Here is an 18,562-nt window from a genome sequence, read left to right as displayed (position 1 = left end):
ATTAATAAATGTATCTGCCTCCCGTACATACCTTCTATATGTAATCAGGGTGATGAGAAGGTCCAGGCAGGACAAACTGTGTCTCGGAGGCTTAGGTGATCCCTGTCAGGTCATTGCTGCAAGGTGTGTACTTGAGTGTGTGTGTGTTCATGTCCACCCATCTGTCTGTGTGTCTGTGTATGTGTGGTGCTGCTGGCAAGTGGAGGAAAGAATTCAGGTTAAGGTGGTGGCCTACTAAAAAGAATCTTCATGCCGTGCCTCCCAAAGGACTGAGACAAGATGGACAGGTGAAGAGAAGGAATTACTAAATCAGAGAGAGTAGAAATAATTGCTCTGCAAGCCTCCCCACTGAAATTTCAGGAAGCCATTCTCTGAAATATCACTTTCTTTTACAATATTACGAGATCTTCTTTGTGTCCACTAGGGAGAGAAGGGAGATGGCAGAGAGGTTCCACTGAAGCCTGCCCCTTCTCCCGAGAGCAACCAGCGTCTTGAGTTGAATCATTGTCTACCCTTTAGTATGTACTCTTCAATATTACATTGATTAAATCCTTAAGCTTTTATATAAATCCTGAATTGTATCATTAGAGTTCAACACAAGACAGGTGGCACGACTCAGTATTGGCTAACTCAAAGATTTGTGTGTGTGTGTGCGTGCATGTGCATGCACATGTGTGTGTGTGTCTGAGAGGAATAGTTTGGGGACAGCCACAGAGGACTCATTAGAAGTCAGTTTGGTCCTGTTACTAGTCTGGTAGAGGGACGGGGGCTATTATCTGACCCAAAGCCGGAGAATCATTTAGTGTCAGCTTACTTGAGACAGGCAGTGACGTGTTGAGGGCCATAGACAGGCCTGCAGGGAGACACCTTAGGATATACCAGACTGACCTCAATTCCTTCCCAATTTCCCAGGTCATTTTGGGAATGAATCTAACCGTAAACACACAGCACAGAAAACTGTTTCTATAGCCTGTAAAGTCAACACCAGGGAGCAGGGACGCAGTGGTTTCTAGGTGACGAATGGGGAATGAAGAACACGCTACATATAAACATATGTCCCAGTGTCCTGCTCCCATAGGCCTGAGAATCATTCATATTTCCATGCTTACTTCAGCTGTAGTTCATTTGTTCACATTGTGTTTTATAAGTATATTTCACTGGGCAAAAAGACCACAGTTCATTTACCCGTTCCTCTAGCAGTGAACAGATTCTGGTATTTTACTATTTTGATGTTCCTATGAATATGTTTGTTAGTGGTTTTTGTTTTTTTGGGAGGATGTTTAGGCACAAAATTTCTCTAGAAATATACAGCACTTATATTAGAATTCTTGAACTGGGGCAATCACACTGAGATCGCCCGATGATATTAACTGGATTTTCAAAGTGGTTGCATGAGTTCATCTTTTCCTGAGGCCTGTGGGGGCCTTCTCGACACTGGATATTTTCAGACTTTGTGGTTGTACTGAGCGTTTCCATGTCCTGAGTTTTTGGTGTGGTTTGACATGATCTCATATGTTGAGTCATCACTGTTTCTCCTGTCCTGGAAACACTTGTTCAGATTTCCCTCCATTCTTTCCTACTGTGCATTTGTTTATTTACTTACATTTTCAGACACAGCCTCAGCGCCTGCAGCCTGACCTTCAACTCACTATGTGTGTGCTGGGGATTGAACCCAGAGCTTCATATCTGCTGGATAAGCATTCTGCCATCTGTGGTGCATCCCTAACTTGATGGTGGGGACAGCCCCTGAGTTTTTCCTTATTAGTTGTATTTGGATAGTAACCTGTGTTGGTTATAACTTGTCTAATTTTGTGGCTATGAAGATGCACCTATACTTAAATCGAAACTTAAGTTCTTTATTCTAATATACTCCAAATAATCAATGAATTCTTTCTACATTCACCTTCATTATCCTCTCTTGGGACTTCTTCACTTTTAGCTTGTGTTTAGAAAGTGGTTAAAAGATACACAACACAGAACTTACCATTTTAAGTGTACAATTAGTGGCAGTGTATACATTTGAATTATTGTGCAACCATCATCGCTCTCCATCTCCAGAACTGTTTTATACTTTTCTTCTTTGTAGATTTGCTTTATAGTTATATGTATGTGTCTATGCGTGGGCATGTTCACGTGAGACCAGAAGAAGGGGGATGGCTCTCCTAGGGCTAGAGTCACAGGCAGTTGTGGGCTGTCTGACACCCTGCTGGGAACTGAACCTGGACCCCTGCAAGAGCAATATACACTTTTTTTAAAGATTTATTTTTATTATTTTGTTTGTCTGCATCTGTGCAGTGTACATGTGCTTGGTGTCTGAGGAGACAGAGAGCCTCCATGTGGTTGCTGGGAATTGAGCCTGGGTCTTTCACAAGAACAAGAAGTGCCCTTAACCACTGAGCTGACTCTCCAGCCCAGCATACACTCTTAACTGATGAGACCCCCGTCTCCAGACTCCTATGCTTTTTGTTAATCTCCCCGCTTTTAGTTATGTGAGCTAGCTTGTTGTTCTGAACGACCTCCAACTCTTGGGTATAGGTCGTTCTAACACTTTAGTCTTCTAAATAGCAGACACTCTGGGTGCATGCCACTGTGCCTGTATCTTTAAGAACCTCTTTGGCACACAAACATCACAAAGACCATGCATATATTTTTCCAAAAGTCTTATTATTTTGCATTTCTGTAGTATCTTCAACTAGCTTGAGTTGATGTCAGTGGATACTAAGAGGTAGAGAATAAAATTCTTCTCCCACAGGCAGCCATTTGTCCCAGAGTAATCTAGAATTGCCCATCTTTTCTCCACTGACTAGAGGAGTGGGCCTGTCACATGCTGGGCTTCTGGGTTCTCTGTTATGTTCGATTAATTCGCTTATTCCTGTTTCAGTAACACAGTATTTCAAATGCTATAAGATTATATCAATCTTTCTGTGGATTCACAGTTCAAAGGCTGTGGAATTCCTAATTTTCTTATCATCTTTGCTTCATATTCATATTTCTATCCAGCCTTTCCCAGACACTCTTTCTGGAATTTCTAAGACTCCGCCAAGAACTGTTCATATTCCTCCTCTGGTTGAATTGTTTATTGCTTGGTTTATCTCACATAGTAATTCATATAATTATTTGTTCTTTTCTCTTTCCTACTAGACTATAAAATTTAAGAGGACAGAGATTGGAACTCTTTCATTGGAAAACACTTCTTGGCACTTAGTAGGGCTAGCTGACGTTTCCAGAATAAAATTAGCCATCTTGGTATATGGAAGGGCGTGTCTTCCTCCCTGTACTACCTGTTAAGGGTATGTTCCCTCCGGCTCTCTTGACCTTCGCTGGCTAGACTAATGGAAGCAAAGGGAGAAAGAATGGGATGTTTGTTTTTAGATTTCTCTCATAGCCAAACTCTCTGAAGTAGGAAATGAAGTCAGGAGGGTGGAGAGAGCAGAAGGTGGCCAAGTTCGCCTTCGTTTTTATGGGTCAGGCACCCTGCTGGAAAGGCTTCTTTTCCTGTACTTTCCACGGGGAGCAGCTCTGGCAGGGTGTAGCGATCAGAGGATGCTCACTTCGTAAAGAATGTTTGCACACCCTTGGGCTTTGGGGTAACACAGCCTAAAGTGGGGAAGAATGTAGATGTGCTCTGACTTACCAAGTATGGCAATGAAACTCTCTACTGTGTCGAGCGCCATAGAGCTGGAGTTCTGGAGTGGTGAAGTCAGCTCAGGGTGAATGCCATCTGGGTTGGACTGGACTGTCTGCAGCTGGTATTGTCCAGCACAGGCCCTGAGCGGAGCAGTGATGATTCATGGAAATTATGCTGCGGAAGGTGCTCTGTGCTTTATTATAGGAGAAGCTGGGCAGCCGAGTCATTCTGAAAGGAATGTTATACAGTTTTCAGACGAGCACTTGCTGTCTCTAAGGTCAGAGGCGCATTCGATTCAAACCATCTGTTTCCTGTGAAGCCGAACCCAGCTCTTTGCTCATAGTCTCGCCAGGACTCATCACCCAGCGATGACTTAGACATCCCTCCAGGACTCATCAATCTCCTCCCATAAATATTTATTGAAGGCTCTTGGGATCCAGAAGCCATGGTTCCAGAAAAGGCACGGCAGTCCCTGGTTTTGACTGCTTATGGTTTATCGAAAGTAAAATTGTGTTTGTGCATATATATATCTCCCGCTATGAGGTTGGCGCCTGTAGCTTCTTGAGAGTCCGGTTTGCCAGGACTCAGCATTACATAATTCCTCATTGTTGATGAAATGAATATACGAGAGAGCTCCTCACTGAAAGCACAGCTGAAATGTCCACATCGTTGTGTGTTACTGCTGTGGGGAAGTTGCCCTTTCCATTGCCCCTGGATACAGAAAACAGTTTTTACAGTGTGTAGTGACCCTCACTGATATTTGGTATAGCTGATAGACTCAGGCTACTTTGTTCTCTGAAATCAGATACAGGCTTTGAAGGGGCTGGGGTGAGGGCTCAGCACTCAGGAGCACTCTTCTTCTGATCCCAGCCCCACAGAGTGGTTTACAGGAGTCTGTAACTCCAGTCCCGGGGGGGGGGGGGGGGGGGGGGTCTGATGCCCTCTTCTGGCCTCTGTTGTCACTTCATGCAAGAGGTGCACATCCTACAAGCTGACAAAACATCCATACACATAAATACATAAACTAAAAACAGGACTGGAGGGACAGCTCATCCGTTAAAAGCTAGGCTCACAACTGAAAACATAAATTAAAAACCAAGAAAAACCCAGGTTTTTGATATGATGTAAAAACATCTATTACATGGCATAATACGATTTTGGTAAGGTTAAACGTTTTTCAACTTCTTTATGAAATAGCCACGCAATGACATTAGTTATCTCGTATTCTAATTTTGAAGGTAGGCATTTAAGGGATCGTATAAACTGATAGATGAAGATAAGTAAAAAGGGCTGTCCAAAAAAGAGCTTAAAATCAAATAGCCTTGGCATTCTTAACAAGCCACAAGTGATGACCATGAACCGTTTGAAACAGGGTACAAAATTGACTCAGAGGTGCATTTCCCTTAGGAGACAATTCATCATATGTTTTAGTAGTTTATGTTCCCAAACCATGAAGACCGGTAGTAGAGGGAAATAAATACATAAAAAGTAAATCTGGCATGGTGACCCATGCTTTAAATTCTAACACCGGGGAGGCAGAAGCAGGTAGATCTTTGTCAGTTTTGCCAGGAAAATTCCATTTCTGATAGCAATAAACATTTTCATACTTTATAACCGACTACTTCGTGAGCTAATTTTGTAGTTTGTGTAAGATTTTCTCTAATAAATTGATGCTTATTATATTTATAATATTCCCGACAATATTAACTTTTTGTATTATATTTATGGCAAACCCTTTCTCACTGCATAATAATTCTGTGTACCTTTTTAGACGCACAATTTTGTTTTCCTAGTCTTAGCTCTAGATTTTTTAAAAATTCGTTGTGACTTCACTTAGATTTCTGTGATACCCTTAGACTAGTCATGTAGTCATGTATACCTTCTCTGTTCTGTGCTTCAGTTTCTTTTTTACCCTTTAGAGGTAATTCACAGGTTGGACTTGGTGATGTCAATTGTGTATATGCCACAGAGGGGAAATGTATACCCCACTGTTGTATTAGTGGAATCAGGACAGCAAGATAGCTGGCAGAGTGGAGCTCCGTGATAGTCACTTCAGTTCTATTATTTGTTAGGTAACCTTTGGAAGTCACTTTTTTTGTTAATTGGAGCTAATACTAGAGGCTTCCTTGTGTGGCTTGAGAATAAAAATTGACATATAAACTGTTTATAACAGGCTCTGGTCCAAGGGACAGTTACCAGTTAGTCCATCTTCAGTGGGCATTTAGAAGCTTCAAAGTGTTCGACTATACTATGCATCTCTAAAAACGACGACTAAGTCCAGCCTCGTTTCCAGGGCCTCTGCCTGCGGCTTTTGTAAGGGAGACACGCCACCTAGGGGCCGCGGCCTGGTACACTGTAGACCGCAGAGGGCTGCGGGGCTCTAAAGCTCCGCGGGAAGGATCTTCCCATCCCGCCGGCTTCCCTGTGGTCCCTGAGCATTTCTGCTAAATCCTGCAGGTTCCTCCACTCCCTGGAGACCGGCTCTGATGTTACCCTGCGAGGTGCCGCAGGAGAAACCGAGGGCACCGCACGTGGATGCGCAAACGGACATTATTCTTGAAGCTGTTTTCTCAACAGAGAAAGGAAGGCGGCATTGCTAACAGAATGAGGGGAAGTCCTAGTGTACCCGGGGCAAAGCCGACCCAGGGAGGCTCTTTCCATCTCTCCGTACTAGCACCGCCCCTGGATTTCAGTACTTAGTAACACGAACTCTGTCGGCAGCGTGCAAACGTTTGCCCTTAGCATTGCAGCACTGAGTCCCAACGCCGTCTCCGTGCACCGAGGGACAGTTTAAGTTCTAGAAAACAAATGAACAGAATCCACAGACATTTTAATTCAAGATATTTAATGCCGGGCGTTGTGGTTCAGCCCATAACTCCTGCACTTGGGGCGCTCAGGCAGGAGGATCGCCATGAATTCCAGGTTATTCCTGGCTGCAGTGGGAGACCCTATCTCAGAAAGATCAAACATACGCAAGCAAAACGAAAAACAAAACAAAAATAAACACAAAACCCCAGCAATTAAAAAGTCCTTCTGCGAACAAAATGCACGAAACACTTTGCCCCTTCAGTCGCTCCCACGGATCGCGCGTAGCAACACGGTGGGCGGGACGCCAGGGGCTGGGACCTCTGCGCCACACTTCCGCTTCCGGCCCCAAATGAACTCTCCCGCCACTGGGAGAGAGCAGCTGTCAGCGCGGTATTTCCTCCAGTTTGATTGCTGGCTGGCTAACGAAAATCTTGCGGGTTTATTAGGGACGGAGAAAACGTGGAGTTGAAAGTTTGCAAGTTGACCTGGTGGGACCGAGTGACAGGTGATGTTTGCGGGGGTTGAGGGGTGGGAAGAGACGCGGCCCTGGAAGGCGCCGAGGCCTGGCGGGAACTTGAGGCACTTTTGAATGTTATGGAAGGCTGGATTCAAAGGCTAGGTCCCCAGAGTTATAAGATGAGGCGTAAGTCTCTCCTCCATGTAGAATCTACTTTTCTTTCCCTTGACTTAAGGACTGCCCCCAAGTAGAACCCCATCTGGTCTTGAGTTCCCAGACGTCTGAGGGTGGCGACACAGACCGTGTGAGCGGGCAGCATCACTTGACTTCCCTCTTGCTAAAAGAGCCACCACCTGCATCTCTCCCCGTTTCACTCCCCCGCTCACTCGCCTCCGTTATTACAGATGAATGTAGAAAATAGGGCCTCGCCTAGGTGTAATCGCTTTTAATGATCAGTGTATGCAGTATTGTGTGTGTGTGTACGTACAATGTACGCACATGTCTATTTTGTTGTTTTCAACTCTCCTATTGTTTAAACATTTCCCCCATCACTTAAACATCTTTTTTGTTGTTGTTGTTCACTGCTTTCAGAAGGTAGCCAAGATGCAGTTCTCAGGAAGGATTCGGAAGAAGCTGCGCTTGGCAGGTGACCAGAGAAATGCTTGTTACCCTCACAGCCTTCAGTTTTACCTCCAACCACCTTCTGAAAACATATCTTTGACAGAGTTCGAAAGCTTGGCTGTTGATAGACTTAAATGTAAGTGGCATTAAATTCAAATATTTTGTATTCTTGGGGTGCACAGCTGTCATTGGTGGCAGCGAATGGAAGCAGTTCGTCTTTATTCGGCAGCTGGTTGGATTCGGACAGGTGGTTTGCTGTGGAGGGTTTGTTCTTCTGTTCATGTTCATTGCGGAAGGCATATTGAGTATACTGTGTCGGGAGGCAGGGACTTTGTGATGAAGACTGTAATGCTGTTCTTTGTTGAAACTGTATCTACTGTGGAGAGGGAGAGAGGGGGATGCAGAATAGAAGTCATGCATCTAATTCCCTTCTTTGGTAGATGTAAAGATTAATGCTCCTGGAGCATAAAAGTGAGAGTAACTAGCTTAGTCTGATTAAGTAAGGATTAAGTCTGATTAAGTAGGGGAGTTGTAATTTGGTCTGGTTCCTGAAGAAATGAGTAGAAGGCAGGAACTTCCCAGCCGAAGAAGTGATGGGCCTGTTCAACCTGAGATAAGGGTCTCTACAAAGGCGTGGGGCTGTGAGTGAGAGCTGTGGTTTTCAGTGGCCACTTCAGGGTGGTTGTAGAAGTGTGGGGGTCGGAAGGTGTATTAGACCATGCAGGATCTAAGGGTGAGAAGGACGTGGCCACTCAACTGGAGGCCTCTTATCCTTTGTGTGTGAATGCCGAAATGAATGAGCTTGACACGAACTGAGACAAATACGAGCAGTCTTCAGAGTTTATGCTCCCGAATGTTCCTGCTGGAAGGACCAGGAGACGGGATATACTGTTAGTTTTCTTTGAGCAGCAGGGTATGAGCCGTTAATGCAGGAGATAGCACTCATTACTGTCCAGAGTGAGTGATGGCAAGGGGACAATTGTCATAGGAAGTTTTACAGTGTCAGATGGCTCATAGTGAAGGTGGTGGCTGAAAGGCGTTCCTTGGCTTTGTCATATAACGGGTGAAGTGGCAAGGGCCCAGTTAAGGTAGCAACGATGGCAATGATAGGAAGGGAAAGACTGAGAGCCAGAAAGGAGGTGTGGTGACAGGATTTGTGAGTGGTTGGATGTGAGGAGTGAGTGAGCAGACGTAGGGGGGCTGATGGGCCTGCTTGGGTAGAAACTGCAGATGGAGATGGGGACGGCGGGAAGAGGACAGGGAAGTGGAGAGGATGCGGTTTGGACATCATAGCAGGAGGGAGCCAGAGGAACCTGGGTTTGTGTTCCGGAGGGATGCAGAAGAGTCTCATCACTGGTACTAACACCTGCCTCCTGGGAGTTTGTGAGGAAGGTTTGCGCGTGGCTCAGGATGGCTCCTCTGCTGTGTCACCTTTGCGTCACCAGGGAAGGAAAGCCTATGTCTTGTTCTTTCTCCTCTCCTTCCCATCCTCCTCCTGTGCTGAGAAGGTCAAGGTGGACCGAAGACTCTAGACAGCAGAGCTTCTCTTCAGACGGGCACACAGGCCTTTTCACTTTTCAGCGTTGGTGGCATGGCACAGCTGGAAGGATCATCCCCCGTTTTTCTGTCTTCTCTGGTTGAGACTCTCTGGCCTTAGATTATTTTCTATTTTCAGCGCATTGATGGGGTTTATCCTCTTACAAATGCAATTTATGTAATGTACTTGTAGAAAACAAAATTGTTAATACTGTCATGGTCTAAGAACAAAGGATTAGAGAATTGCTGTCCATAGGCTTTATCTTTAATTTATGTCTTTTTAAAATTATTTTTGACTTATACTCTCTCTCTTTTTAATCTTTCCCCACTAGTGCTAAAAACAGTTGAGAATCTTGGTGTGAGCTATGTGAAAGGAACAGAACAATACCAGAGTAAGTTGGAGGCTGAGCTTCGAAAACTCAAGTTTTCCTACAGAGTAAGTAACAGAAAGATGCAGAGGGAGAATGGTCCTTTCAGATTGTATGTGCTTATGTTACTGAGTGTAAGTTATGGGGAAGGTCTTTTATTAGGCATAGGGTTTTATGAATGTAGTTCAGATGTTTGGAAGAACAGTCTGTTGAGGTGGCTGACATATAGTGCTCACCCTCAGGACTACCATCCTTCTGCCCTGTTCATTTCCTGTTGCAGTACCGTCCTGTGCATTGCACAGGGAGCTTAGTAACGTCCTTGCCTTTTACCCATGGCGGAATATAGAGGTTGCCTGCATTCTGTGCTGTACAGGGTGATGCACGCTGTTTCTTTCTGGTTATTCCAGGAGCATGCACAGTTGCCTGGCTCAGACAGGGCCAGTTTAGAAGGCTTTTTAGAGGAGGGGCTGTTCCACAGTCTCAGCTTTCCTTGACCTTGTGATGTAGTCCGGGTTGACCCTGCGCTATTGATCCTCAGCCTCTGGAGTGCTGAAGTAGCAGGTTTATAGCACCATATGTGATTTGGATCTGTGTTTTTTTTTTTTGGTTTTTCGAGACAGGGTTTCTCTGTGGCTTTGGAGCCTGTCCTGGAACTAGCTCTGTAGACCAGGCTGGTCTCGAACTCACAGAGATCCGCCTGCCTCTGCCTCCCGAGTGCTGGGATTAAAGGCGTGCGCCACCATCGCCCGGCTGGATCTGTGTCTTAACAGATAACATAACATTTTTATTTTGGGAGGATAATTGCCAACAGCAGGTTGATGGGTCGTCTTGGACAGGAGAGGACAGGAGCCGGGAATGATGAGAGTCTGAATTTATGAGAGATGGGACAGTTGAAAAGATATTGGTGTAGACTGCAAAGATTTTAGTGGCTTATCCCAGGGGGAAACCAGAGAAAGCAGTTACAGTACCCAGGTATCTACTTAGGACAATGTATTAGTTAATTCTTTATGAGTGTCACAGAATAGCTGATGGGATAATTTAAGGGAGGAGATATTTTACTCATGGTTTTAGAGGTCATCCTTCATCATAATGGTCCAGGCATGGCAGATTCATAATGGTAGGAGTGTGCTGTTGTTCCTTACCTCGTGGGGCACACAGGAAGCAGAGAACACAGTCACAACCAGAAGTGGATGCAACCTCCTCCCCTAGTGACCTACTGCAGTCAGCGAGGTCCAGTGTCCAAAGGTTCTACAGCTGCCAGACTAGCAGCCCAGCTGGGGACCAAGTGTTGAAACGCTCGAGTCTGTGGCTGACATGTCGAACGGCGGTGCTATTTTAAGGTGTGACGTACAGTAAGAGAAGCTAGTCCTGGAACCAAGATGTTGAGATTTGTTCTAGACGTAACTTGGACACAACTGTCATAGTATCATGTGAACTTCTTAGAGAAGGCATGTTTGGTGGGAGTGCAGGCTTCCGAGAAGGTTGGAATCAACAAGACTAAGTGAGAATGCACTAGGGAAATACTTAGAGAAGGTAATATTAGGGGGACAGGATGAGGAGAATACCAGTATTTGAGGTGAGTGGAATGGAGGAGTCTGGGAAGGAGATAAGGAAAACGATTCATGAGAATTAAGTGATGAATTGGGTTGGTAGTGTCCCAGAAGCCAAAGAAGGTTGGCATTTGAATGATAGTGGCCATATTAATAATGACAACACAACAGATAACACCCGCCGTTTGTATTATATTTATTTTGTGCTGAATTTGGCCATAAGTATATTACTTATATTGGTCAATGTAATTTGTTTTTTGAACTGGGTACTGTTACCATCCTATTTTATGATGAAGACATTGTTTTCTTATGCTTCATGCTCATATTGGTAAATCGTAGAGCCAGGATTTTAACTGGGGCATTTTGTTTTGTCATGGTATTTTTAATCCCAACAGTTTCAGAAACTTAGTCAGAATCACATAAGATTAGTTGTACAGTGTACAGTGCAGTTAGCATCGGGCCCTTGGAGATGGGGCAGAAGTCAGAACAGTGGTAGCTGTTGGAGGAGAGCGGTGGTGAGGTGGGTGTGGATGCTCATGAGATGTTTAGCTAAAATTGTCAGGGGGAAGTAGGATAGAAAATAGATGTTTTAGGGAAAAGAGAAGATACATATATATATATATATATACACACACACACATAGATGTACTTAACACATGTGTGTTAATTTCATTCTTTATTTGTGTGAGTGATGTATGCATGCATGCAGGTGTTCTCACCCGTTTGGCTGCATGTGGATTGGCCAGTGGCCATTGACTGACACTAGGATGTCTTCCACAATCATTTTTCTACCACGGGCCATCAGAGGCAACAGCAAATGAGTTGGAGGTTTTAGTTATTGGTCAAGGAAGGAGAGACGCTGTGTCCGTGGAGATGGAAGGGAGGGCAACAGATGCTGTGTCCGTGGAGATGGAAGGGAAGGCAACAGATGCTGTGTCCATGGAGATGGAAGGGAAGGCAACGGATGCTGTGTCCATGGAGATGTAAGGGAAGGCATCAGAAGCTTTGTCCACAGAGCTGGAAGGAAGATGCAGCCTAGCATGTGGATACACAATCTTAATGCTGTTGGTGAAGGTACCACAATAGGGGCCTTGGCAGCTGGTGAAGACTGAAGCTGCTTTTCTAAGAAGTGAGGAAGGAGATTATTATGTATCAATTGGTTTCGCTATCTGTAGGATGTGCTGTTGATTGAATCTGGAATGTCTCCCATTGGCCCGAGTGTTAAAAAGCTTGGTCCTCAGCTTGGTGTATCTGAAGGGAGGTGAAATCTTTAAGAGGGGAGAGTGAGGCCTAATGAGAGATTTTGGTCATCAAGGCATCTGCTGAAGGGCACAGAGAGACCCCATCTCCTCCACTCTTAGCTGATCCCTACCACTTCCATGCAGTGAGCAGCTCTGCTTTGGCATCTGCTCCTCCCACGATGTTATGCTTTGCTGCAGACCTGACAGTAGCAGACTAAATGACTGCAGTTCCCACATCAGTGAGCCAAGAGTGAACGCTTCTCCTTTTGAATGGCTTATCCCTCCTATTTTATTAGAGTAACTGAAAGCTGATGAACTTTGTTCTGAAAACTTGTATGACCTCTTAGTGCCTCCATTTCCTCATCTTTCAAATAAGAGCACAGGAACCTTCATTACACAGTTTTAAGAGTGGTTTGTACATTCAGAATGCCTTGAACAGTGCCTACCTATTTCTAGTTAGTGCCAGGCATGGGTTCAGTCTTGCTAGTTTGGGCTTGGATAAAATTCATTGGCATTGATCATTGTGTACTTCAGGTTAGAGACTGAATTTTATATTTTGCATTTCTACAGTAAAATTTTTTTCTTTAAAAGTTCTCAGCATTTGAAGATAGGACTTTGGAGTATGGTTATATATTATAATTTAGAATTAAAATAATTTTTTCTCATACCTAGAACAGTTAAAATGAAAGGAGTTGGGGATCGAGTTTTAGGACTGACTGAGAGGGTGGATACCCTGTGTAAGCTGGGAAAATCAGGAGTAGTGGTGATAGGAAGGAAGTAGTTGGGTCTAGCCCGGAAGCTTTCAATGAGACAGTGCAGATCTCAGTTTTACATGCTTGTAGTTGAAATACAATGATAATTATCCGGCAAAGCATATTAAGAATTGTGTCTTGAAGCTTCTTTTACCATTGGCTGTGTTGAATCAGCATGTCTTTACACCCCTTCTCATTCTGAGACATGAATTTATTTGTGTTGTTTTGTTTTGAAGGAGAACTTAGAAGATGAATATGAGCCACGCAGAAGGGACCATATTTCCCACTTTATTTTGCGCCTTGCATACTGCCAGTCGTGAGTATACCCTTGGTCCTCGCACTCAGATTTGATCTTGGGTTATAAACTGGTTCATGTGAAGTTGGCATGTTTCTGAACTAACTGTATGAAACCCCAGAATGACATTGGGGGAACCAGCATGTCATAGGATGAACATCATTGTGCATTCTTTGAAATAAGTTGTTTTACTAGAAAATGCTGAAAAAAAATTATTGCAGATTTGCTGGATTAAACCGTTTTTATCTGAATGGGAAAGGCTCTAAATTTTGGGATTTAAATTTATAAGGGATTTCATTAGGAAGTCGACTTTTGATACTTTTCCAAGGAAAAAACTGGTAATATTACTAAGAAACATTGATTCAAACATGCACTTGAATTTGATAGAAGTTTTCAAATGTGAGATTAAATTTCAGCTATTTTCAGTTGGTAGTTGGTTTCTTGTAACTCAGTGCTGCCACCCAGAGGGAGAAGGAGCTAATTGCTATTTTAGTTTAACCCCCCCCCCCCCCCCCCCCCCCCCCCCGCCCCTGCTAATTTCTGGTCAAATATCAGAGATATGGTTGTTTCTTGTTATGCTAAGTGATAGCATGTTTGCTTTAAAGTTTGAAACTTAGAGTTTTGGCTTTATAGAAAACATATGTAGTTTATATGATCTACATAGCCACTGAATTGCTGGTAGTCTATGAAAGTTACCTCGAAAAAATGAAATTATATTTTACATGCAGTAGTTATTTTATAATGTAGCATGAATGCCAGGTATGTATTTGTCTTATGGATTACTATATTTTTATTTTTAGCTTTAAAATATTGGAAGTTGCTGGGCGGTGGTGGTGCACGCCTTTAATCCCAGCACTCGGGAGGCAGAGGCAGGCGGATCTCTGTGAGTTCAAGGCCAGCCTGGTCTACAAGAGCTAGTTTTAGGACAGGCTCCAAAGCCACAGAGAAACCCTGTCTCGAAAATCAAAAAAAAAATTGGAAGTTTAGGGTGGGGTTATGGGGAGGGGGTGACCGGGAGGAGAGGGGGGAGGGGAAATTGTAGTTGTGGTTGGTTTATAAAATCAATGAAAAAATGTTATTTAATAAAATAAAAAAAGCAAAACCAAAAAAATACTGGTTTACTGTGAAGCTTACCCTCTTAGTTGACAAAGTTTGCTCATGTTAACCTGTTCAGAGAAAAAAAAAGACTTTTAAGACTTTGGTGTTTACTTGCTATGGACAAAAGCACCACAGAGAAAGGAGCACCTCACTTCTAGTGTAACGGCCTCTTTGAAAGTTACTTTAAATGCAGTGAGCTTTTTTTTTTTTAAACTTTATTCAGTAATTGTACTGGTTTCCTCCAAATATCCTTTCTTGTGTGCTCCCGGGCCTCAGCCCGCATCCACGTGGAAGGTTGTGGTTCTCACATTCACATCCCGTCTCGGGTGAGACCGGGTGCACACAGCGGTGACGCTGTGGACTTCTCTTTACTTGAGAGAGGACGGTCTGCTCTTGACGGGTCTGACATGCCTTGAATATCCTGTCAGAGAATCTCTTGAATCTGATCATCATTGGGTTTTTTTATTGTTTTTATTTTTTTATTGTTTTTATTGAGCCATCATTGGGTTTCTAACTTGTATTCGTTTCTGTTTCCGTTTCAGGGAAGATCTTAGACGATGGTTTATTCAACAAGAAATGGATCTGCTTCGATTTCGATTCAGCATTTTACCCAAGGATAAAGTTCAGAATTTCTTAAAGGATAGTCATTTGCATTTTGAGGCTGTAAGTGTGTCTATATAAAGATATATATTTTTTTCTACTTTCTCCTCCCTTAGTTTTAGTGAGAACGCGTCTCAGTATGTAGTCCATACTTAGGGCAATCTTCATGCCTCTGCGTACTAAGTACTGGGATTGCAGGCATGCCACCATGGTTGGCTTTTAAGTATATATTTATAGTTATTTGAAATTGTTCCCCGGTTATCATCTCCTTTTCTTTTAAGTACTGATAATAGTAAGTTGATCCAGGCTCTTTATGTTCTTTTATTAGGTACCCGGCTCAAAGAATAGCCGACAGCAAGTGATACTTGAAAGCATGTGAGGTCTAGAGAAGGTTGTGTTTCAGTTTGAAAGTCAGCTGTTTGTAACTTCTGATTGGATAGTTTTCAGAAGTCACTTTTGCAGACTAATCTGAGTGAACTACATTTTGCAGTTATGTAAAACAAATGTTTGGGAAATTCAGCATGGAATAATATTGTGGTCAGAAGTAGAAAATATGTCCCAGGTGGATCTGTGCTGCTGTGAAAGAAAGATTGTCAAGTGATATAGGTGGAAGGTCCCTGTCCTGTCTGCAGACTGCTGTGTCATGGCTTCTTACAGATCAGTGCCAACAAGAGGAAAGTGGTGCTTGCTTTTTCAGAACTCATTCCTTCTCATTTACTGTTAAAATTTTGGTCAAATTTGGTTGCATAAGGACGGTCAGCAAACATTTAGTGTCTACTGTGTGCTAGGGAGAGACTTTCTGTAGTTCCTTCTCTTATAAAGTCCCTGTGTGTGTGTAGAAGACCTGGGAAGTTGGCACAGGATCATTGGACCCAAGCCCTGTGCTTCTACTTTTTTTCTTTTAGTTTTGGTCCTTGGTGAAGTCTGTTATTACTGTTATCAACAGTTGATTTATCTTAAACAGTGATTTGTTTTACTTTTGGTCGTGTGTGTGTGTGTGTGTGTGTTTGTGCGTGGGATACGCGTCTGAGTGTGGGTGCCCATGGAGGCTAGAGGCATTGCCCTCCGGGCATCGTGAGCTGTCTGACTGGAAGGTGCTGAGAATCAAACCCGGGTCCTCTGCTGAACCATCTCTCTAGCCTCAGTTTATCTTTTCTTATTAGAAGTAGTTTTGTTTTTTTAAACTATTTTGAAATTGCTGGCTTTCTATCAGAAGATTGGAAGAAAAAATGTCCTTGATCTTGTTTTTTATTCTAGAGTATCTGAACACATTGCTAAATATGTTTTTAAAAAGTAATGTGTTTAGGAACTGGAGAGATAGCTCAGTGAAGAGCATTTGCTGCTCTTGCAGAGGACCTGTGTTCGGTCCCAGCACTCACATACGAGGCTCACAACTGCCCCCATAACACCAGTTCCATGGGATCTGTGCCCTTTTCTGGTCTCCTTGGGCACCAGGCACACACACACACACGTGTGTGTCTGTGTCTGTGTCTGTGTGTGTATATATATGTCCCTTTTACATTGAAATGTAGTGACTTCTGGTTGTGGGCTCTGTATCTGGATTCTACAAACTTTGTGTTAGAAGCTTTCAGAAAAATGTGATGACTTTCTTGTCATTGTTTCAGAAGTAATATAGCTACTTACACCCCGCTTAAATTTATTGTGTTACAAGTAACCCAGTGGTAATGTGAGTGTAAGGGTGGGTATGTGTAGGTTATATGCAAGTAACTGCACTATATCTTCTTTCTTTTCTTTTTGAGACAGGGTTTCTCTGTAGCCCTAGCTATCCTGGAACTAGCTCTGTAGGGTCTTGAATTCTGAGAGCTGCCTGCCTCTGCCTCCAGGCATGCACCACCACCATGGTGCATGCCTTTACTGTGTCCTTTTCTATATCCAAGCTTCTGCTGGGTTTGGTGTCTGTAGGGTGGTCCTGGGACCCATTTACTGGGACAGCTTGGAAAACTGCAGCCTGAAGTCCCAGATTCAGCTTGGCTCAATGCCAACTCCAGGTGCTAATGTTTCTTCTGAGACTTAAGGCTTCTGATCTGTGATCATGTGAAATTAATTTGATGTGCACAACAGTGTGAGTGTGTGTGTGTGTGTGTGCGTGTGTGTGAAGGAGGGAGTGGGGGAGGTTGCACTTTCTCTCCTGTGGTCTGACCCTGGTAAGCAGGTACTTATTTTCAGGTGTCGCAGACTGACTTACCCCTCAGGTCCCTGTCAGCCTTTTCCATTTTACTTTAGGTTCATTCCCAGACATGTGCATATTATCTTTAGTTTGCTCTGAAGATCTAGTTTGCATTTGAAAACTATTACCCCTAACCAGGGATTGGTATAGACTTGGGGCAGAACCAGGGTTTGAGAACAGTTATGGGCATTTGTCACCTGAGATGGTCTTCAAAGTGGAGACCATGCATCTTGCTGCTTTAGGTGAGGCACACGAAAATGCGAGGGTAGAGATCTACGGGGCTATCACAGTTTCACTGTGGATGTTCCCGGCACACTTAGAGTCTACTTGGATTTGAAGTGCTTGTGTTCTTGTTTGTATTTCTTTGTCTTTATTTCTTTAAGGCTACAGTACTTCCATCTTCAGCCTCATCTGTAAGACAAGGTACTTTTATATCAGGAGGAGCTACAGTAACATAAATTACATGCTTGCTTTGATAGAGGAACATGTACAGAGAAATGTCTCATTAATTCTTTTGCACAGCCCTTTCTCTTAAATTTTGTTTTATTTAGAGTGCCATGCTGATGTTATTTTATTGGGTAAAAATCTGGAAAATGTAAACTGGTTCCTGATCCTGTTTTGTACTCTGTGCTTTTGATCCATGCAGTGTGCTGATTCTTCTGCTTATTTCGTTTGAACTTGAGTTTCTAGTGGATAGCAGATTCTGAATCTTTGTGACATAGGACATGAAAATGTACAAAAAGAGAAGAACTGGTGTGTTTTATCCTTTGCCTTAATAACTTGAATGTCAAATCAAATTCCTAAGAAGGATTAGAGGTGATGGAGTATTGTAGTCTCTGAGGATTATTTTGGGTTTCTCATAGCTGAGATGATTGACTTAACCTTGAGTCATAGCACAGGGGACTGAGCATCCATACACAGGTTCTAGCAGTCAGTAGGGAAAGGTCAGGCTAGACGGAGGACCCTGTGCTATTGCACTCCAGAGCCAGATAAGTTTGTAATACACTTGGATGTTTTAAAAGCTTCTTAGGAAAATTCATTTGACATGCCAGTGGATGTAAAGCCCGGGAACTTTATTACGGTAGCAGAAGTCAGGGACAGTAAAGATAGGAGAGTGTTCTGTGTGCCACAGACTAGATCTGATGCACCCTAGAAAGAGCTCGTGCTATTTGGTTGCCTTGGTGCTCAAGGAGGTGAGAGGTCTCAAAACAAGTACACATGCAATTTTGAATGGTTTATTTTTGCTTAAAATGAGTTTCTTAATCCCACACCTAGCACTTAGAATTTCTTGACTCTTATTTTGGATATCTTTTTATTTACTTATTTATTTTTATTTTAGAAAATGTTTCATGTTACTTTAAAACATTTAAAAAAATTATTTTTTTGTATGTGTAAGCATGTGTGTAGGTACACATGGCAC

General features: G+C 43.2%; 1 protein-coding gene across 3 annotated transcripts in view; it reads left to right on the top strand.

The window, feature by feature from the left end:
• The window catches only part of Prim2 (DNA primase subunit 2), a 250,298-nt gene that overhangs the window by 50,917 nt on the left and 180,819 nt on the right, over positions 1–18,562 (top strand). For 2 of the 3 annotated variants that reach the window (XM_057794656.1, XM_057794657.1), the window contains exons 3-6: positions 7,485–7,650; positions 9,383–9,486; positions 13,198–13,277; positions 14,897–15,017. In XM_057794656.1, coding sequence (XP_057650639.1) covers positions 7,485–7,650; positions 9,383–9,486; positions 13,198–13,277; positions 14,897–15,017 — 471 coding nt within the window. Of the gene's footprint in view, positions 1–6,801; positions 6,942–7,484; positions 7,651–9,382; positions 9,487–13,197; positions 13,278–14,896; positions 15,018–18,562 lie in introns of those variants that run through there. The other variant, XM_057794658.1, reaches the window with a different exon arrangement.

The sequence above is a fragment of the Chionomys nivalis genome, chromosome 19 (genome assembly GCF_950005125.1).
Source record: "Chionomys nivalis chromosome 19, mChiNiv1.1, whole genome shotgun sequence".
Classification (NCBI taxonomy): Eukaryota; Metazoa; Chordata; class Mammalia; order Rodentia; family Cricetidae; genus Chionomys; species Chionomys nivalis.
Note: the sequence above shows the minus strand (reverse complement) of the source record. Positions and strands in the feature narration are given on the sequence as shown.